This window comes from Erinaceus europaeus, chromosome 9, assembly GCF_950295315.1.
Source record: "Erinaceus europaeus chromosome 9, mEriEur2.1, whole genome shotgun sequence".
Taxonomy (NCBI): domain Eukaryota; kingdom Metazoa; phylum Chordata; class Mammalia; order Eulipotyphla; family Erinaceidae; genus Erinaceus; species Erinaceus europaeus.
Window position 1 is genome coordinate 115,568,535 of NC_080170.1, and position 15,452 is coordinate 115,583,986.

A 15,452-nucleotide genomic window follows, 5' to 3' on the forward strand; every position below is an offset into this window, starting at 1 on the left:
TTATTTATTTATTTATTTATCCTTTGCCACTAGGGTTATTATGAGGCTTGGTACCTGCACAGTGAATGCACCATTCCCAGTAGCCTTTTTTTTTTAAAAATTTCCTATTATGATAGAGACAGAGAGAAGTAGGAGAGAAAGGAGAGAGAGACACACACACACCTTCACCCCGCTCCACCACTCATGAAGCTTTGCACTTCATGAGTGGTGGAGCGGGGTGAAGGTAACAGGGGGCTTGAACCTGGGTTCTTACACATGGTAACATGTATGCTTTACTGGTTGCAACTCCACCCAGCCCCCCCCTTTATACTTATTTAGAAGAGTTCTAGTTATCTGCCACATGTATGGGAAACACATCAGCCTGAAGGAAGCATGAAACATAAATACACCACATGCTTAGTGTGAGATTTTTTTTCTTCCTATGATGAGAATATGTCTCCTGAAAGTCTAGTACCTACTAGTATAAAAAAAATTCAAAAGGTCTAAGCATCCATAAGTAAAAAATACGACAGACCCAGGGTACTCATGAGAACAGTGAGTTTGACTAGTGATCACTGGGCTTTTGATATTAGTCATTTATTTTAAACTTCTTATACCCTTTATTTCATTTCATTCATTTATTTCATTTCCCCCAAATGCCTTAAGGCAGTTATTTTTACTGGGTCCCCTCATGAGGGAAGGGAATGGATGAACAGTGTTTCTGAACTCTCTTTGCTCATCTGGCTGTCGGAATCTAAGGTTTTGGTACTATCCTACAGTGGTTTGTCAGTGTTAATTTTGAAGGAGATGATCTTGAATTTGATTTTTAAGATGGAAACAGCTAGCTGCAAGGTGAATATAATGTTTTCTGCCTTCCATATTACATCATTCATATACTTTGAGCCACTCCTGGTTGATGTTTTGAAAACAATGTGAGTTTTATAACTGCCAAGTTAGGATCTTATCTTTGAAAGGATGTGTGAGATATAATCATTGGCCCTCCTAGTTTCCATTTTCAGGGGTTCTATATTATGATTTTTTAACTGTTAACTTCCTTTTCAAGCTCTGACAAGACCTTCTTATACCTCAGTAATCCCTGTCGGAAAACTAGGTAAAATAAAAACATGACTTCATTAAGAAACAGATGCCTCATCTGAATCTTGTTTTCTTCAATGAACATATTACAGAGTTTCTTGTGTCTTTTTTCTTTTTTTGGGGGGGTTTAGTCTGTCTCCCCTTGTCCATTAGTCAGTTTGGGGTCAGGAGACAGGAGCTTGAAATTCTGTTTAATTTTGCAGACCAAAGTTTAGAAAAACAACTTCTTTCCTTCCTGAAGTTAATGTTATAAGTCAGTCTGGTTGTACAGTAATACTTGAGTTGACTAAGGAGCTGAACCAACATTTTCTATTAAAGTCATATGTCTTCACCCAGGTGTCCATTTTCACAGGTTTTTCTGACACCAGAGCTGCTTGAGAATTTAAGGAGTAACTTCTAGACTTATATTGTCAAAAATCGAATGCTAACCTTATTGAATAAAATGTCACCACCTGCTGATGTAACAAGACATCTACCATGTTAGAAAAATTATCAGATGACTGATGGATTTATTATTGAGCTGACAATATAAACCAAAACTCTTAGCATATGCCCTTTGACGTAATGTTCTAGGAACTTTATTTCCATAGAAAAATGCCCCCAAACTCCTTTCTATTTGAACTTGTGTGATCAACACTCATTTTCAGAACTGTTGTATTTATGCTATGATCCTTTATCTGTTAAGAATACTTCAGTGTGTCCCACAAACACACTTACAGCTTTTAGATATTAATTTTACTAATGCTATTTGAAACAGAAAGAGCCAGATCTATGGTCTGCATGACTTGAGAAAATACTGAGTTTGCCCTTTGCATTATTTTATATATTCTACATCTATAATCTCTATGTATTTTTTAATCACTGGGTATAGAATTGAAGATACTATTAACAAATGTACCCACTGCACAACTTTTTGCTTTTTAGTTGCCTTGGAATATGAAGTGAGATGTTTTTGCTTGCAACACTACAGATGTGTTGTAAATATTATTTCTTAATTTAGTTACAACACAGATAAGCTGTCCTTCAGATTTTGTATTTCATCTGGTTACAAATTGTTCCAAACACAGAAATTTACTCTTCCTTCCAAGGAGTCTTTGGGACTCTATAAATAGGAATTTTCATCTGGAATCATATCAGTTTGTCTCTTTCATAAGTTTTCATGTCTTCACAATTATCTGACTTGTATTATCTGACCTTCAAATTGCTTTGAATCTTCTCCCCCTTCTAAGCTTTTGACTGAAGAAAGAGTTATCTTTTTGTCTTTCCAAGAGTAAGTCTTCCCTTCCTTTGTCAGTTTCTGGATTCTGTCACCCAATTTCCTCCAGAATTGTATAGGTCAACTAAGTCTGCTCTGTTTTACTCTAAAGAAATCATCATAAAACTCTGTGCTGATGGAAAATTCATGACACACTTTTGCATAGAAAAATCTAGAGAAATATATCATGACTTTTCCAATAATCCAGTACATCTTAATGAAAGCAGTAACAGATTAGTATAGTACTTCAAAACACTTCCCCTATATTCTTTATTTTATTCTTTCTTATTTGATGCCTTACTTTCTGGGGGAAAATTTGTAAAAAAAAAAAAAATCTAAGTTGTGTTAATTATCAAGGAGGCTGTGTTTAAAAGAAGTGTTTGGGGGCCAGGTAAATTTGTAAAAAAAAAAAAATCCAAGTTGTGTTAATCATCAGGAAGGCTGTATTTAAAAGAAGTGTTTAGAGGGCCAGGTGGTGGCACACCTGGTTGAGTGCACGTATTATAATGCACAAGGACCCAGGTTCAAGCCCCTAGTCCTCACCTACTTCACAGGTGGTTAAGTAGTTCTGCAGGTATTTCTCTGTCTCTGTCCCTCTCTCTCACCCCCTTCCTCTCAATTTCTGGCTGTCTCTATCCATTAAATAAATAAAGATAATTATAAAAAAAGGGAAATGTTTAGTCTGTACCCATAATTTTAAATATCTCTTTCAGTGGCTTATGAACAAACCCACCCAAAAAGTCAAATACCTGGAAAACTAAGAATCACTCAAGACAATCAGTGACATATTGATAAATTCTGATTCCTTTTTCACCTCATCTACTTAAAATAGACCATCATCAGCTGTGATGCTATATTTTGTTTCTTAGGTTCTGGATTTTTTTTTTTTCCTATTAGGAAGCATTTAGTATCATAGTGTGAATTATCTTTGTTAATATCCCTTCTAAACTAGGCCTTCTTCTGACATACACTTTGCCATTTGAGGATTTAGCTCTATTAGCAAATTTAAGACTACCATAAACTGTCTTAGCATAAATGAGGACCCGCATTGGAAAATATCACTACTTTTGCTGTGTCACAGCCTTTGGTATGTCCAGCACGTCTTCCCTGAAGAGCATCCAAACATCCCTCACATTGATCTTCTGTTTCAATTTTGTCCAGTTCCTCAAGGGAAGTCACATGGGTCTCTGTGCCCTGCTTCCAGCTACTGTGGAACTGGTCCCCCGTTCCTTTGGGTGCTTAAGTGTTCATCACAGAACCTGTAGTTCTCTCTGCCCTGCAGAGAGCTTGCTTTTTAGCACTCAGCTGACTGACATTCATTAAGAAAGCAAAGAACACTCATCTTCCCTCCAAAGAAGCCACTTCTTTTAATTGACCCCCAGTTGGATTCTGACTGGCTCTTAGAGAGCTTACAGAATTCACATCTCTTTGTAGTTCCTGCTGATGGAGTTTTAAAGTTCATGCTGAGAATGGCAATCTTCTCTTATCGTCATGTATCTATAGGAATGTTGTAGTTACATTCATAAGTTTTGTGGCATGAAATTCACAATATTGTGCTGTAATTCTGTCAGCAATTTTTAAACCTATATCAAAACATTTTAGGATAAGCTACTTTACTTACATAATTGAAACCTGTAAAATCATGCCATTATACTTTTTTATGAAAGAAATAAGCCAAAGTACCCTTTAAAGTGAATTTAGTGTCTGTTGCTGACCAGTAATATAAATCAGAAATTTAAATTCTGTCCTTCGGATGAAGTGAAAATCCCATTATGCAATAATGGAATTGCCTGTGACAAGTGTCATGTATATAGATTTGGGCATGTACGATTACTCTTTAAAAAAGGGAGGTGGGAGTATTTTATGAAACAATGCCGAAATACGGACTTTTTTTTTAAAGTATAGAGCCTGGATAAAAATAAATAGATATATTGCAGAGGTCACAAAAATGCAATAGTGTTGGGAGTCGGGCGATAGTGCAGCAGGTTAAGTGCACGTGGCGCGAAGCCAAGGACCTGCATATGAATCCCAGTTCGAGCCCCCGGCTGCTCACCTGCAGGGGAGTCCCTTCACAGGTGGTGAAGCAGGTCTGCAGGTGTCTATCTTTCTCTCCTCTTGTCTGTCTTCCCCTCCTCTCTCCATTTCTCTCTGTCCTATCCAACAACAACGACATCAATAACAACAACAGCTACAACAATAAGACAACAAGGGCAACAAAAGGGGAAATACATAAATAAAGTTAAAAATATTTTTAAAAAATCCAGTAGTGTTAACTGATAAACATTCTAACTTGGAGAAGTTTAAGAATCACAGAGTATATTCTCCACAAGTAGTTAGTTGATGTTTCAAGTAAGCAGTTCTGAAATGGACATGAATGAACGCCTGATTTTTTTCTGTAACCTGTAAATACTTTGTTAGACTCAACATACCACCTAGTACTGGACAAACCCCTAGTAGACTTGGTTTTGCATGGAGTTTGGGACATATTTTATTGACTGTGATAAGTTTTTGTGCTACTGAACAGATAAAACATGAACAGTGGTGGGAGACTTTTCCTAAAGAAAAACTCGCTACTTTAGAAAAGGTTCTTGAAGTAAATAACTACAAAAAAAAAAAAAAAAAAACATGAAATGTGGAAGCCTGGGAAGGTCAATGAAGTCTAGCCACAAATCTCCAGCTACAATAGCAACCAGCTGCTCAGTGGACAATTCTGTTATTAAGTGTCAGTGACTTAACAAGTTGACAGAGCATAGTTGGAATGCAGTGTGAAAAAAATTGGTCTCTGTTAAGTTTCCTGGGGCACACTGGATTGGTTTGGTGAAATGGACTTAGTTCCTGTCTTTGGAATTTTGAAACCCACAGGAAATGCAGCAGTCCCCCCCCCCTTTTTTTTTTGCCTCCAGGTTTATTGCTGGGTTTCAGTGCCTGCACTACAAATCCACTGTTCCTGGAAGCTTTTTTTTTTTTTTTTGCCATTTTGTTGTTGTTATTGTTGTTGCTGTTATTGCTGTGGCTGGATAGGACAGAGAGATAGAGAGGAGGGGAAGACAGAGAGGGGGAGAGAAAGATAGACACCTGCAGACCTGCTTTGCCGCTTGTGAAGCAACCCCCCTGCAGGTGGGGAGCCGGGGGCTCGAACTGGGATCTTTATGCCAGTTCTTGTGCTTCGCACCACCTGTGCTTAACCCGTTGAGCCACTGTCTGCACTCCCCCCAAAAATTACTTTTCTATTCTATGTTTATTTTCAATGTATTATGTGTGGCTCTATGACTTTTTTTTTTTTTTTTTTGCAAAAATTAGAGCAGTATCAGAATAATGTATTTTCTGGGGTTTTGTTTTAGTTAGCACAAAGTGTTGTTCGGGGACAGGCGATGACATACTTGGTTAAGCACACACATTACAGTGTACAAGGACCTGGGTTCAAGGTTCAAGCCTCTGATCCCCACCAGCATGGGGGAGGCTTCACAAGTGGTGAAGCAAGGCTGCAGGTGTCTCTGTCTCTCTCCCTCTCTATCTCCTCTTCCCCTCTCAATTTCTGGCAGTCTCTATCCAGTAATATATCACTAAATGTTAAAAAATGTTGTTCTAGATTGATTGTAAAGAATTACATTTTTATGGGTGAAATATGAAACCAGAGTACTGGGGGGGTGGGGAGAAGTTCAGGTCCCGGAACTGGATAACAGAGGACCTAGTGGGGGTTGAACTATTTTGTGGAAAACTGGGAAATGGTATGCATGTACAAACTATTGTATTTACCGTAAACAGTAAAACATTAATCCCCCAATAAAGAAATAAGAGGAAAAAAAAAGAAAGGAAGAAAGGGAGGAAGGAAGGAAGGAAGAAAGAAAAAAAGAGAGAAAGAAAGAAAGAAAGAAAGAAAGAAAGAAAGAAAGAAAGAAAGAAACCAGAGTACTATTCAGTCAAGTCTGACACATTGCTGTATCAGGAATTGAACCCATGCAAGTCTCTGGGTATATAAGCCCTGCGTTATAAGACTGAGTTATTTCTCTTATCATGCCATAGATTTTTAAAGCAGCGTGCTAGATTTATTGAAGGAAGTCATTTCATCTTAAGGCAATGTAAAAAAAAAAAAAACTTGGGTGATTAAAAAAAATGTCAAATTGTAGGAAGGTAGGTATGTGCTTCATGACTTCATTTCTAGAAAACAAGGCTAGTAGAACTGAATGCAAACACCATATAGATGTGTTGTTCAGATAATTATTTACCTTTCCAGTGTTTATTTTCTCTTCAAATTCTAACACTGTGATGAACTCCTTAAGTTTCTACACATCTTTTTAAATTTATTATCTTTATTAATTGAATAGAGAGAGCCAGAAATCAAGAGGGTTAGGAGAGATAGCGAAGGAGAGAAACAGAGAGACACCATTCCCCTTCAGGTGGGGAATGGGGGCTTGAACCTGGGTCCTTGTGCATTGTAACATATGCACTCAACCAGATGCATCACCACCTGGCCCCTACTCTCTACACGTCTTAAATGTAGAAGGACCCAGGTTCAAGAACCATTCCCTACCTGTAGGGGAAAAGCTTTTCGAGTGGAGAAGCAGTGTTCCAGTTGTTTCTCTCTTACTCTTTATTTCCCCCTCCCTCTTAATCCCTGACTATCTCTATCCAATGAATAAGTAGAGATAGTAAAATGTTTTAAAAAATAATAAAAGTAAAGCTTTTTATAAAAAGGGTGAAGCAAGCTTACATTTGATTTGCATGGTATCATGCAAGTTACTCATTTTCCTTTTTTCTCTCATTCTCCTGTCATCACTTCTGTTGCTACCTGTTTAACTAGTCAACAAATTAGAATTTACAGACATTGAGAAAACTAATAGGGTAGTTGCAACTTGCAGAACACTGAGTTTCCCATATACCATATGGGGAAGATGATCTGTGGTCCTCATTGGGACTTATGACTGATCAGAGAAGGAATAAAATTAGTCATCACAGTAACATGGAGTAAGATCTATGACATAATCTCACAGTTGCCTTGCAAATTCCAGATGCTGAATAAGACCCTGCTTCCATATGTCAGTGAGCATATGTGACCCAGATGGATTATAGGACTGTTCACTCCGTAGTGTAATTTCACGGTTTTTCCCTATGTGTTTCCTAAATGTAACTGTTCCAACTACTTTCAACTTTAATTTCCCTGGAGGTCCAGTCACTTTGCGAGAAAGCAGTTAAAATGAATTCATGTACAATATTTTTTTGGAGGGTGAGATTAAGCTGTAGCACAATTCTTATGGGAATGTTAAAATACTAAACCAGTCATTATTTGTGCCTCCCACATTTTTTTTTTTTTAAGGACATCTCCTTGGTCTGTCCCATGATGATTCCAAATTCTGTGAGGAGAACTTTGGTTCCTCAGAAGATAAGCGTTTAATGTCTTCCATCCTTACCAGCATTGATGCATCCAAGCCCTGGTCAAAATGTACCTCAGCCACCATCACGGAATTCCTGGATGACGGTCATGGTATGTATTATTAAAAATGACAGAGATGCAGAAACAAAACTTGGGATCCAAGTGTTCTTTAGCTCATTAGATGCTATGAGGTTCGCCTCATTCTCTATGGCAATGATTATTTATACAGTGTCAGAAACAGCAGCACGAGGACCCATCTGTTGGTAACTAGTGCCAGCCTCCTTGGTGCCATTATAACTATGGTATTTTTGCTTTTGAATTGAAAAGTTCAAAAGAGAAACAGTGTGGGAGACCACACAGAATGCCTAGCCAGTGCTCTGAAACCCTGGGTTTTATTTCCTCTTTTACCACTAGCTTCCTGTGAGTAGCTGGCAGACATCTTGTTTCCCTGCTATTAATATGACTCCCTGAATTATTTGCTACATGCTTATTATATGGGTGTAGTTAAGAGGTAGGTGACAATTCTGTCATTTGCTCTTTATGGCAACACAAAGGCAGGAAAGGAAGTCTTTTGGATTTGTATTCACTGGAAGAAGTTGGTCTCATCTAGACAGTATGTTCTCCTGAAAGTAGAGTAAAAAATAAAAAGTGCAGAACAAAAATAGAAAAGTAATCCGAATGGTTAGAAAATACTTCCAAGAACTTCAAAGGGAATCTTTGGCATTATTCTTTAGGTACAACCCAAGAGCATAACATACTTTATTAAATTCTATAAATCTAGGATTGGTGCTATAAATTTCAGAAATACTAACGAAGTCACAGTTTTTAGAAATATTTAATTCTGACCCAGAATTGATTTTTAAAATAAGCTGTTACAGATTTCCTAGCATCCATTCTTACTTCAAACTACTAGAAACATAAGATTCCTTAGAATTGCAGGAGGTTGTCAAAAAAAAAAAGCATATAATCTGAATTTCTCACATTACAGAAATGGACATATTATTATTTCTTTTTTCCTCTTAAACTTTGTCTCTTTCCAAATGCACTGGTTGGATTGATTATTATTGGTTGAGAATTATTTTTTTTAATTCTTTTTTATTTTTTCTATTAATTAGTTTATTATTTATTGCATATAAAATTTTAAAAAAATTAAAAGAAAAATTAAGAGCGGAGAGGAGATAGAGAAAGAGTGGCATCTGTATCATTGCTTCACCACTCATGAAGCTTCCTTTGCAGGGGGCGACTAGAACTTGAACAGGGACCCTTATGTATGCATGGCAAGTTGTATAAACCACCACTGCCTGGCCACCTGACAAAAAAAAGCTCTTGATCATAGTAATTGTTCATATACAACCTGGGAGATAGCTCAAAATATCAGAGTCTGATGTTCAGAGGTCCCAGGTTCAATCCCTGGTACCACTCCAGAACTAAGCAGTGTTTTGTTGTCTGTCCTCTCTCCTTCTCCTTTTTGCTCTCTTCCTCTCCTTTTTTTCTCTCTCTCTCTTCACGTTCCTCCCTCATAAAAAATAAATGTTTCATATGCAAAAAAGAATAACAATTGCCTATTCAATTACCTCATCATATGTGGTTCAAAGTTAGATACAGAATCTGTAGTAATTATCATTTTGATTTAGTTGGTCAGTTTATTTGTTTTGTATTGTTGGTCATCTCTGGAGCTTCCCTGCCCTAAACTGACTTTCTCAGATAGGAAGAGCAAGATGGAGAGGAGGGACAGAAGGAGGAAGGGAGAGAGGGAAGGAGGGAAAGAGAGAGATAGAGAGTTAGAGAGAGAGAGAGACAGAGGAAAACCACAACACTGAATTTTTTTTTCTTTTCAATGCAATGGGGGCCAGACTCAAACCTGGGATGCATATGGCAAAGCCTATGATAACTGCTTTGTTCTAGTTCCACAATGTCTGTGAATTGATACTTTCATAACTTTCCAATAATTTGGCAGTGTTGACTTTGTCTATGTAAAGTCAAAATCATTTGATAAATTTGGTTATTTTCAAACATTAAAAAACCTACAGCACAGTTTTTTTGTATCTTATAACTAAAATTTATTCATTAACTTATTTTTGCAATGAGAGTAATGACTGATAAGTTACCTGGTTGCAACTCCTAGTCATAAAAACAATCCACCTTCAGCATAGTTTAAAATTTCTTTTGGTGTGGAAGTGGTGGAATGTAGAACAGCACAGGAGGTTTACACAGCAGGCTTCCATATCTGAGGTACCAGAGGCCCCAAGTTCAATTCCCCATATTACTGTATGACAAAGTGCTCTGGTAAAATAAACATAGTAGTAATAATAATAAGAAGAAATAAATAACATCTTGATACAACATGTTCTTTATTGGATTATAGAGATTTAGAAACATTAATAAGGGGTTAGGAAGATAGCATACTGGTTCTGCAAAAGATTTAGAATCCAAAGTCCCAGGTTGACTCCCAGCACTACCTTAAACCAGAGATGAACAGTGCTCTAGGAAAACACACACATGCATATATTCACACACACACACACACACACACACACACACACACACACACACACTCTCTCTCTCTCTCTCTCTCTCTCTCTCTAGTAAAAGTACATACATTTAGGCTTTCCTGTACAAATAACAAAGTGGTAAAATGACTACTTTTTTTTTTTTTTACAAAATACTTTATTATCTTTATTTATTTATTAAACAGAAACAGTCAGAAATCAAGAGGAATGGGAAGAGAAAGGAGGAGAGAGACAGAGAGACCCTCAGCCTAGCTTCACCACTCTTAAAGCTTTCCCCCCTGCAGGTGGGGATTGGGGTCTTGAGCCCAGATCCTTGAGCACTGTAACATGTGCACTCAACCAGGTGCATCACCACCCAGCTCCAAAAATGACTACTCTTCTCAGTTCACAATGGTGAACCAATACTCATAAAGTTTTGATATGAATGTTCACCCGTTCTCTGCATATATATCCCCACTGGCTAAGCATCATCTTATAATGTTCTTTTTTAAATTTTCCCTTTTGTTGCACTTGTTGTTGTAGTTATTGTTGTTGTTATTGACGTTGTCATTGTTAGGTAGGGCAGAGAGAAATGGAAAGAGGAGGGGAAGACAAAGAGGGGAAGAGAAAGACAGACATCTGCAGACCTGCTTCACCTCTTGTGAAGTGACTCCCCTGCAGGTGGGGAGCCAGAGGCTCAAACCAGGAGCCTTTCGCTGGTCCTTTTGTGTAGACTTTTGGTACCTAGTGTTAGCATCACTTTTTCTGTTTTCCAGGTTTTTATGAAAATGAAATAATGCAATGTTTTTGAAATAAAATAAAGTCATGTTACACATTCCAAAAGGCTGAGCTACACTTTGAATCATTAAATGAGTGGCTGTAGTTGCTAAGACAGCAAATACTTATGGCTAGAGTGGGATCAACCTTTTTCTTCTTGTGCAAGTATTAGGTCAGCTAATTACAACGCTGTACAAAAATTTGTTCCCCATCGCCATGATTTGGGAATGCTACATTGAATTCATGTTTTTGGAATTCATGAGTTTAACTTTCTGTGCAGTGAATATGCCTGTAGCATTGTGTTCCTTAAAAAAAAAGTTGTGCTGTTTTTATTTTTATTTATTTTTGTTTGTGTTTTGTTTTTGCCAACAGGGCTATCCACTGGGGCTGGGTGCCTGCATCAGGAACCCAGGGTTCTTGGCAACCATTTTTGCCTTTGTCTTTCTTTCTTTCTTTCTTTCTTTCTTTCTTTCTTTCTTCCTTTCTTTCTTTCTTTTTTTTTTTTTTTGACAGGAAAAAGAGAAATTAAAAGGGGTGGGGGAGATAGGAAGGAAGAGAGAAAGATAAACATCTGCAGACCTTCTTCACCACTCATGAAGCATGAGCCACTGCAGGTCGGGAGCCAGGGCTTGAACCAGGGTCATTGCGCACCATAATATGTGCACTTAACCAGGTGTGCCACCACCTGCCCCCACCCCCATGCTGCATTTTTAAAAAGCCTATGATTGGCTTACAAGTAAATACAAATAACTTATCCAATAATGAATAAAGTAATTTCAGCAAAATAAGAACTAGAGAAAGAAAGACGACAAAGCAGCTGACTTGCTTAACTAAGGTTTGAGGCTGATCCCATCACGCTGGAGGAAGCTTTGATGCTTTGATCTCTTTCACTTTCTGCCAGCCTCTATCTCAAGCAAAAATTTAAAAAAAAGGCTCAATTATATTTATTTCAAAATAGCATGCACAGTTATAGAATTGAAGCTGTACTCTCAATAACACTATTTAGGTACAAAGTTAGATAATTGTGTAACTTCCTTATTGTGACCCCAGAAGCTTTTCCCATTCATTTCCCATTTAAGTGAAAACCTGAAGGTTAAGGAGATAGCTCAGCCTGATAGAGCACAGAGCCCATGGACTACAGATTTAGTCCCTAACGCCACCTAGTGCTAGAGCTGAAAAATTCTCTGGTCTCTATCTCACATAAATACATTCTTTATTTCATAAGAAGCAACCAAGTAAACAATCTTTATTTATTTATTTTTTAAAAAATATTTATTTTATTTATTTATTCCCTTTTGTTGCCCTTGTTGTTTTATTGTTGTAGTTATTATTGTTGTTGTCATTGTTGGATAGGACAGAGAGAAATGGAGAGAGGAGGGGAAGACAGAGAGGAGGAGAGAAAGACAGACACCTGCAGACCTGCTTCACCGCCTGTGAAGCGACTCCCCTGCAGGTGGGGAGCCGGGGTTCGAACCAGGATCCTTATGCCGGTCCTTGTGCTTTGCGCCACCTGCGCTTAACCCGCTGCGCTACAGCCCGGCTCCCCGTAAACAATCTTTAAAATGAAAGAAAGTGATCATCTGGAAGGTGGCTTATTGGATAAGCATTGGACTCTCAAGCATGAGGTCCTAAATTCAATCCCTGACAGTACATGTACCCGAGTGATGTCTTGTGCTCTCTCTCTTCTTTCTTACTAATATTAATACACAAATAAACTATATTAAAGGAAATTTTTGAGATGGTGAAGACTGATATCTTATCAATAATATTATGTCTCAAAAAAGCATAAGAGGACCTTCCACAGGGCTGGAAAACAAACACATAAATATACATCTTTGTGAGAATACTGAACTAGACTCCTAAAACCATAACAACAACAACAACAAAAAAAACTTTTTGCTTCCCTCAGAAAGAATTACTTAGGGTTTTGCTCCTATTTTGTAGTTCCCCTTTTCTTTTTTAAGTCAAAATTATGCACATGTGTTATCACATTACTCTAGGCTGGATTTTGTTTTTTCATTCAGAGAGAGATTGACAGAGAACAGAGAGGAGGAGACACCAGAGCACTGAAACTTCCTCTGCTGTAACAATACCTCTCATATGGTATCACGTAGGAACCTGGATTCTGTTCATGCCACTCCTCCTACCCAGTCAACTAGCACTGTGGCCCATTTCTGTTATGTTCTTGCTATTCCAATTTTATAAACCAAATAGCAATTTTAAGTAATAAATAAATAGTTTGTGTAAACTAAGGTCCTTTGACAATAAGAGAGAAACCAGAATTATTATTATCTTTAATTTTTTATTGTTATAAGTGTGGTTGGCTTTTATTTCACTTGATTATTCCTCTAGACTCCAAATCTAAGTGATGGCATATGGCATTTGTCTTTTTTTTTTCTTTCAGAATGATTTTTACTATAGTTCTAAACCAATAAAATTACAACGGCCAGCCAACACTTGTTGTCATCAGTAGGGCATCATGGTCTGAGTCCATTTTTTTAAAATTATCTTTATGTATATATTGGATAGAGACAGACAGAAATTGAGAGGGAAGAGGGTGCTAGGGAGGGAGAAAGACACCTGCAGTACTGCTTCAAAGCTTTCCCTCTGTGGGTGGGGACTGGGGGCTTGAACCTGGGTCCTTGTGCATTGTAACCTGTGTACTCAACCAGGTACGCCACTACCCAGCCCCTCCATTTTTTTTTTTTAAGTAGAAAGAGAGTGACAGAGAAAGCAGGAGGGAGAAATATATACCATAGCACTGAAGCTTTTTTCAGTGATGTGAGCTGTAGGCTCAAACCTGGCTCTTACACGTGACAGAGCAGGTACATAATCAGTCCAGCCACCCCCTATCACAACTTTTTCATGGGTCACAATTCCCATTACATTATCCTAATGCATTCGTCTTTGAAGGCCTCTTAGTACTTCATCATGATACTGTAATCAGTACTCAGATGAAAGTGATTTTCAGCCACTTAGGGAGACTAAGTTATGACACTAACATAAAAGCAGCAATGCCATTGCTCTTTTAAGTAGACATTCTCACAAAATGTATCCACTTTTAGATGCCACCTGTAGAGAACACTCCCTGAAAAATCCACTTTTACGCAACCTCTCATACGTCTCCCTCCACTGCTCCCACCCAACAGTGCTGGAAAGAAGCCATCTTAGACTGCGATTAAATTCAAATCACTTGATTTGTTTTGAAAGTTATTAGCCATAAGTAGCTGAACATTCGGAGCACTCAATCACTGCCAAATTATATTCATTAATGCTGAGTGTTTCCTGATATCGTTCCAACAAGAATTATGTAGCTATTAAGTTATGGATGAAAAGCCAGTCTAAAATAACTGTTTCTGCAGATTCCTGATTCAGGACTTGGAGGGTGGAGTGGGTGGGGGTGGGGGGGGGGACGCATCTGTCCTACTGCTAGTCTGGCCAAGAAATTTGTACACTGTCTGTGGTGTTTATACAATTTGGCGCTAGGCATGCCTGCGAAGTGTGTGAACCTTGAAAAGAAAGGTGAGCTCTGGCAAAGAAATTGTGCACTGAAAGCAAGTTATTGAGTTACTTTTCACAAATACTCAATAACCTTGAAGCCAAAAGAGATAGCTGTGTCTGCTCTAGGCCTAAGTCCATAATGCTAAGGGATAAGAAAAGTCGTCCAGTGGGGAGTCAAGTGGTAGCTCAGCAGGTTAAGCACAGGTGGCACAAAGCACAACGACCAGCATAAGGATCCCGGTTTGAGCCCCCGGCTCCCCACCTGCAGGGGAGTCACTTCACAGGCAGTGAAGCAGGTCTGCAGGTGTCTATCTTTCTCTCCCCGTCTCTGTCTTCCCCTCCTCTCTCCATTTCTCTCTGTCCTATCCAACAACAACAACGTCAATCATAACTACAACAATAAAACAACCAGGGCAACAAAAGGGAATAAATAATAAATATTAAAAGAAAATGAAAGTCATCCAGCTAAGTAGACACAGCTCATGAACACACACACAGCTAATACTTAGCAGCTAAGGAAGATATATAGACAACCTTGAAAAATGAGCATGTTACATCATGAAAGAGCAAAGCTCAAGGCCATGCACTGAACCAAAACGTCTGGAGGTAAAATGATACCGGATGCCTTTTGTCTTCTAAGTGTAAGCTGAAGCTAGCAATGTGATCTAAATACTCAGTTTTGGAGAAAGTGGTCTTAAAATTCCAAACCTATAATGGTGGTATCTTAGCTTTCACATTAAATATATTTTCAAAAAGGTCTGCAAATATACACTTTAAGATTTTGATGGTCTAAATGTTAACAAAACAAAACTATGTTTTGGTCATGGAGAATTTCTATTCTGACTGCCTTGGTATTGCATGTATGTGTCAAACAGTATGCCGAATGCTTATGACAGCTTCACAAATGGATCTCTTAGACTACTTTTTTAAAAATAGTGTCATAAATTCAAAACTAATGTCGGGATCCACACATGTGCTCTGCTGC

The 15,452-nt window shown here is 38.1% G+C and overlaps 1 protein-coding gene across 2 annotated transcripts in view; it reads left to right on the forward strand.

The window, feature by feature from the left end:
- ADAMTS5 (ADAM metallopeptidase with thrombospondin type 1 motif 5) overlaps positions 1 to 15,452 on the forward strand; it is a 60,651-nt gene that overhangs the window by 20,623 nt on the left and 24,576 nt on the right. For both annotated transcript variants that reach the window (XR_009551695.1, XM_007519789.3), the window contains exon 3: positions 7,644 to 7,811. Coding sequence is in view for 1 of the 2 variants with exons in the window: in XM_007519789.3 (XP_007519851.1) it covers positions 7,644 to 7,811 (168 nt within the window). In the remaining variant the exon portion in view is untranslated. The remainder of the gene's footprint in view (positions 1 to 7,643; positions 7,812 to 15,452) is intronic.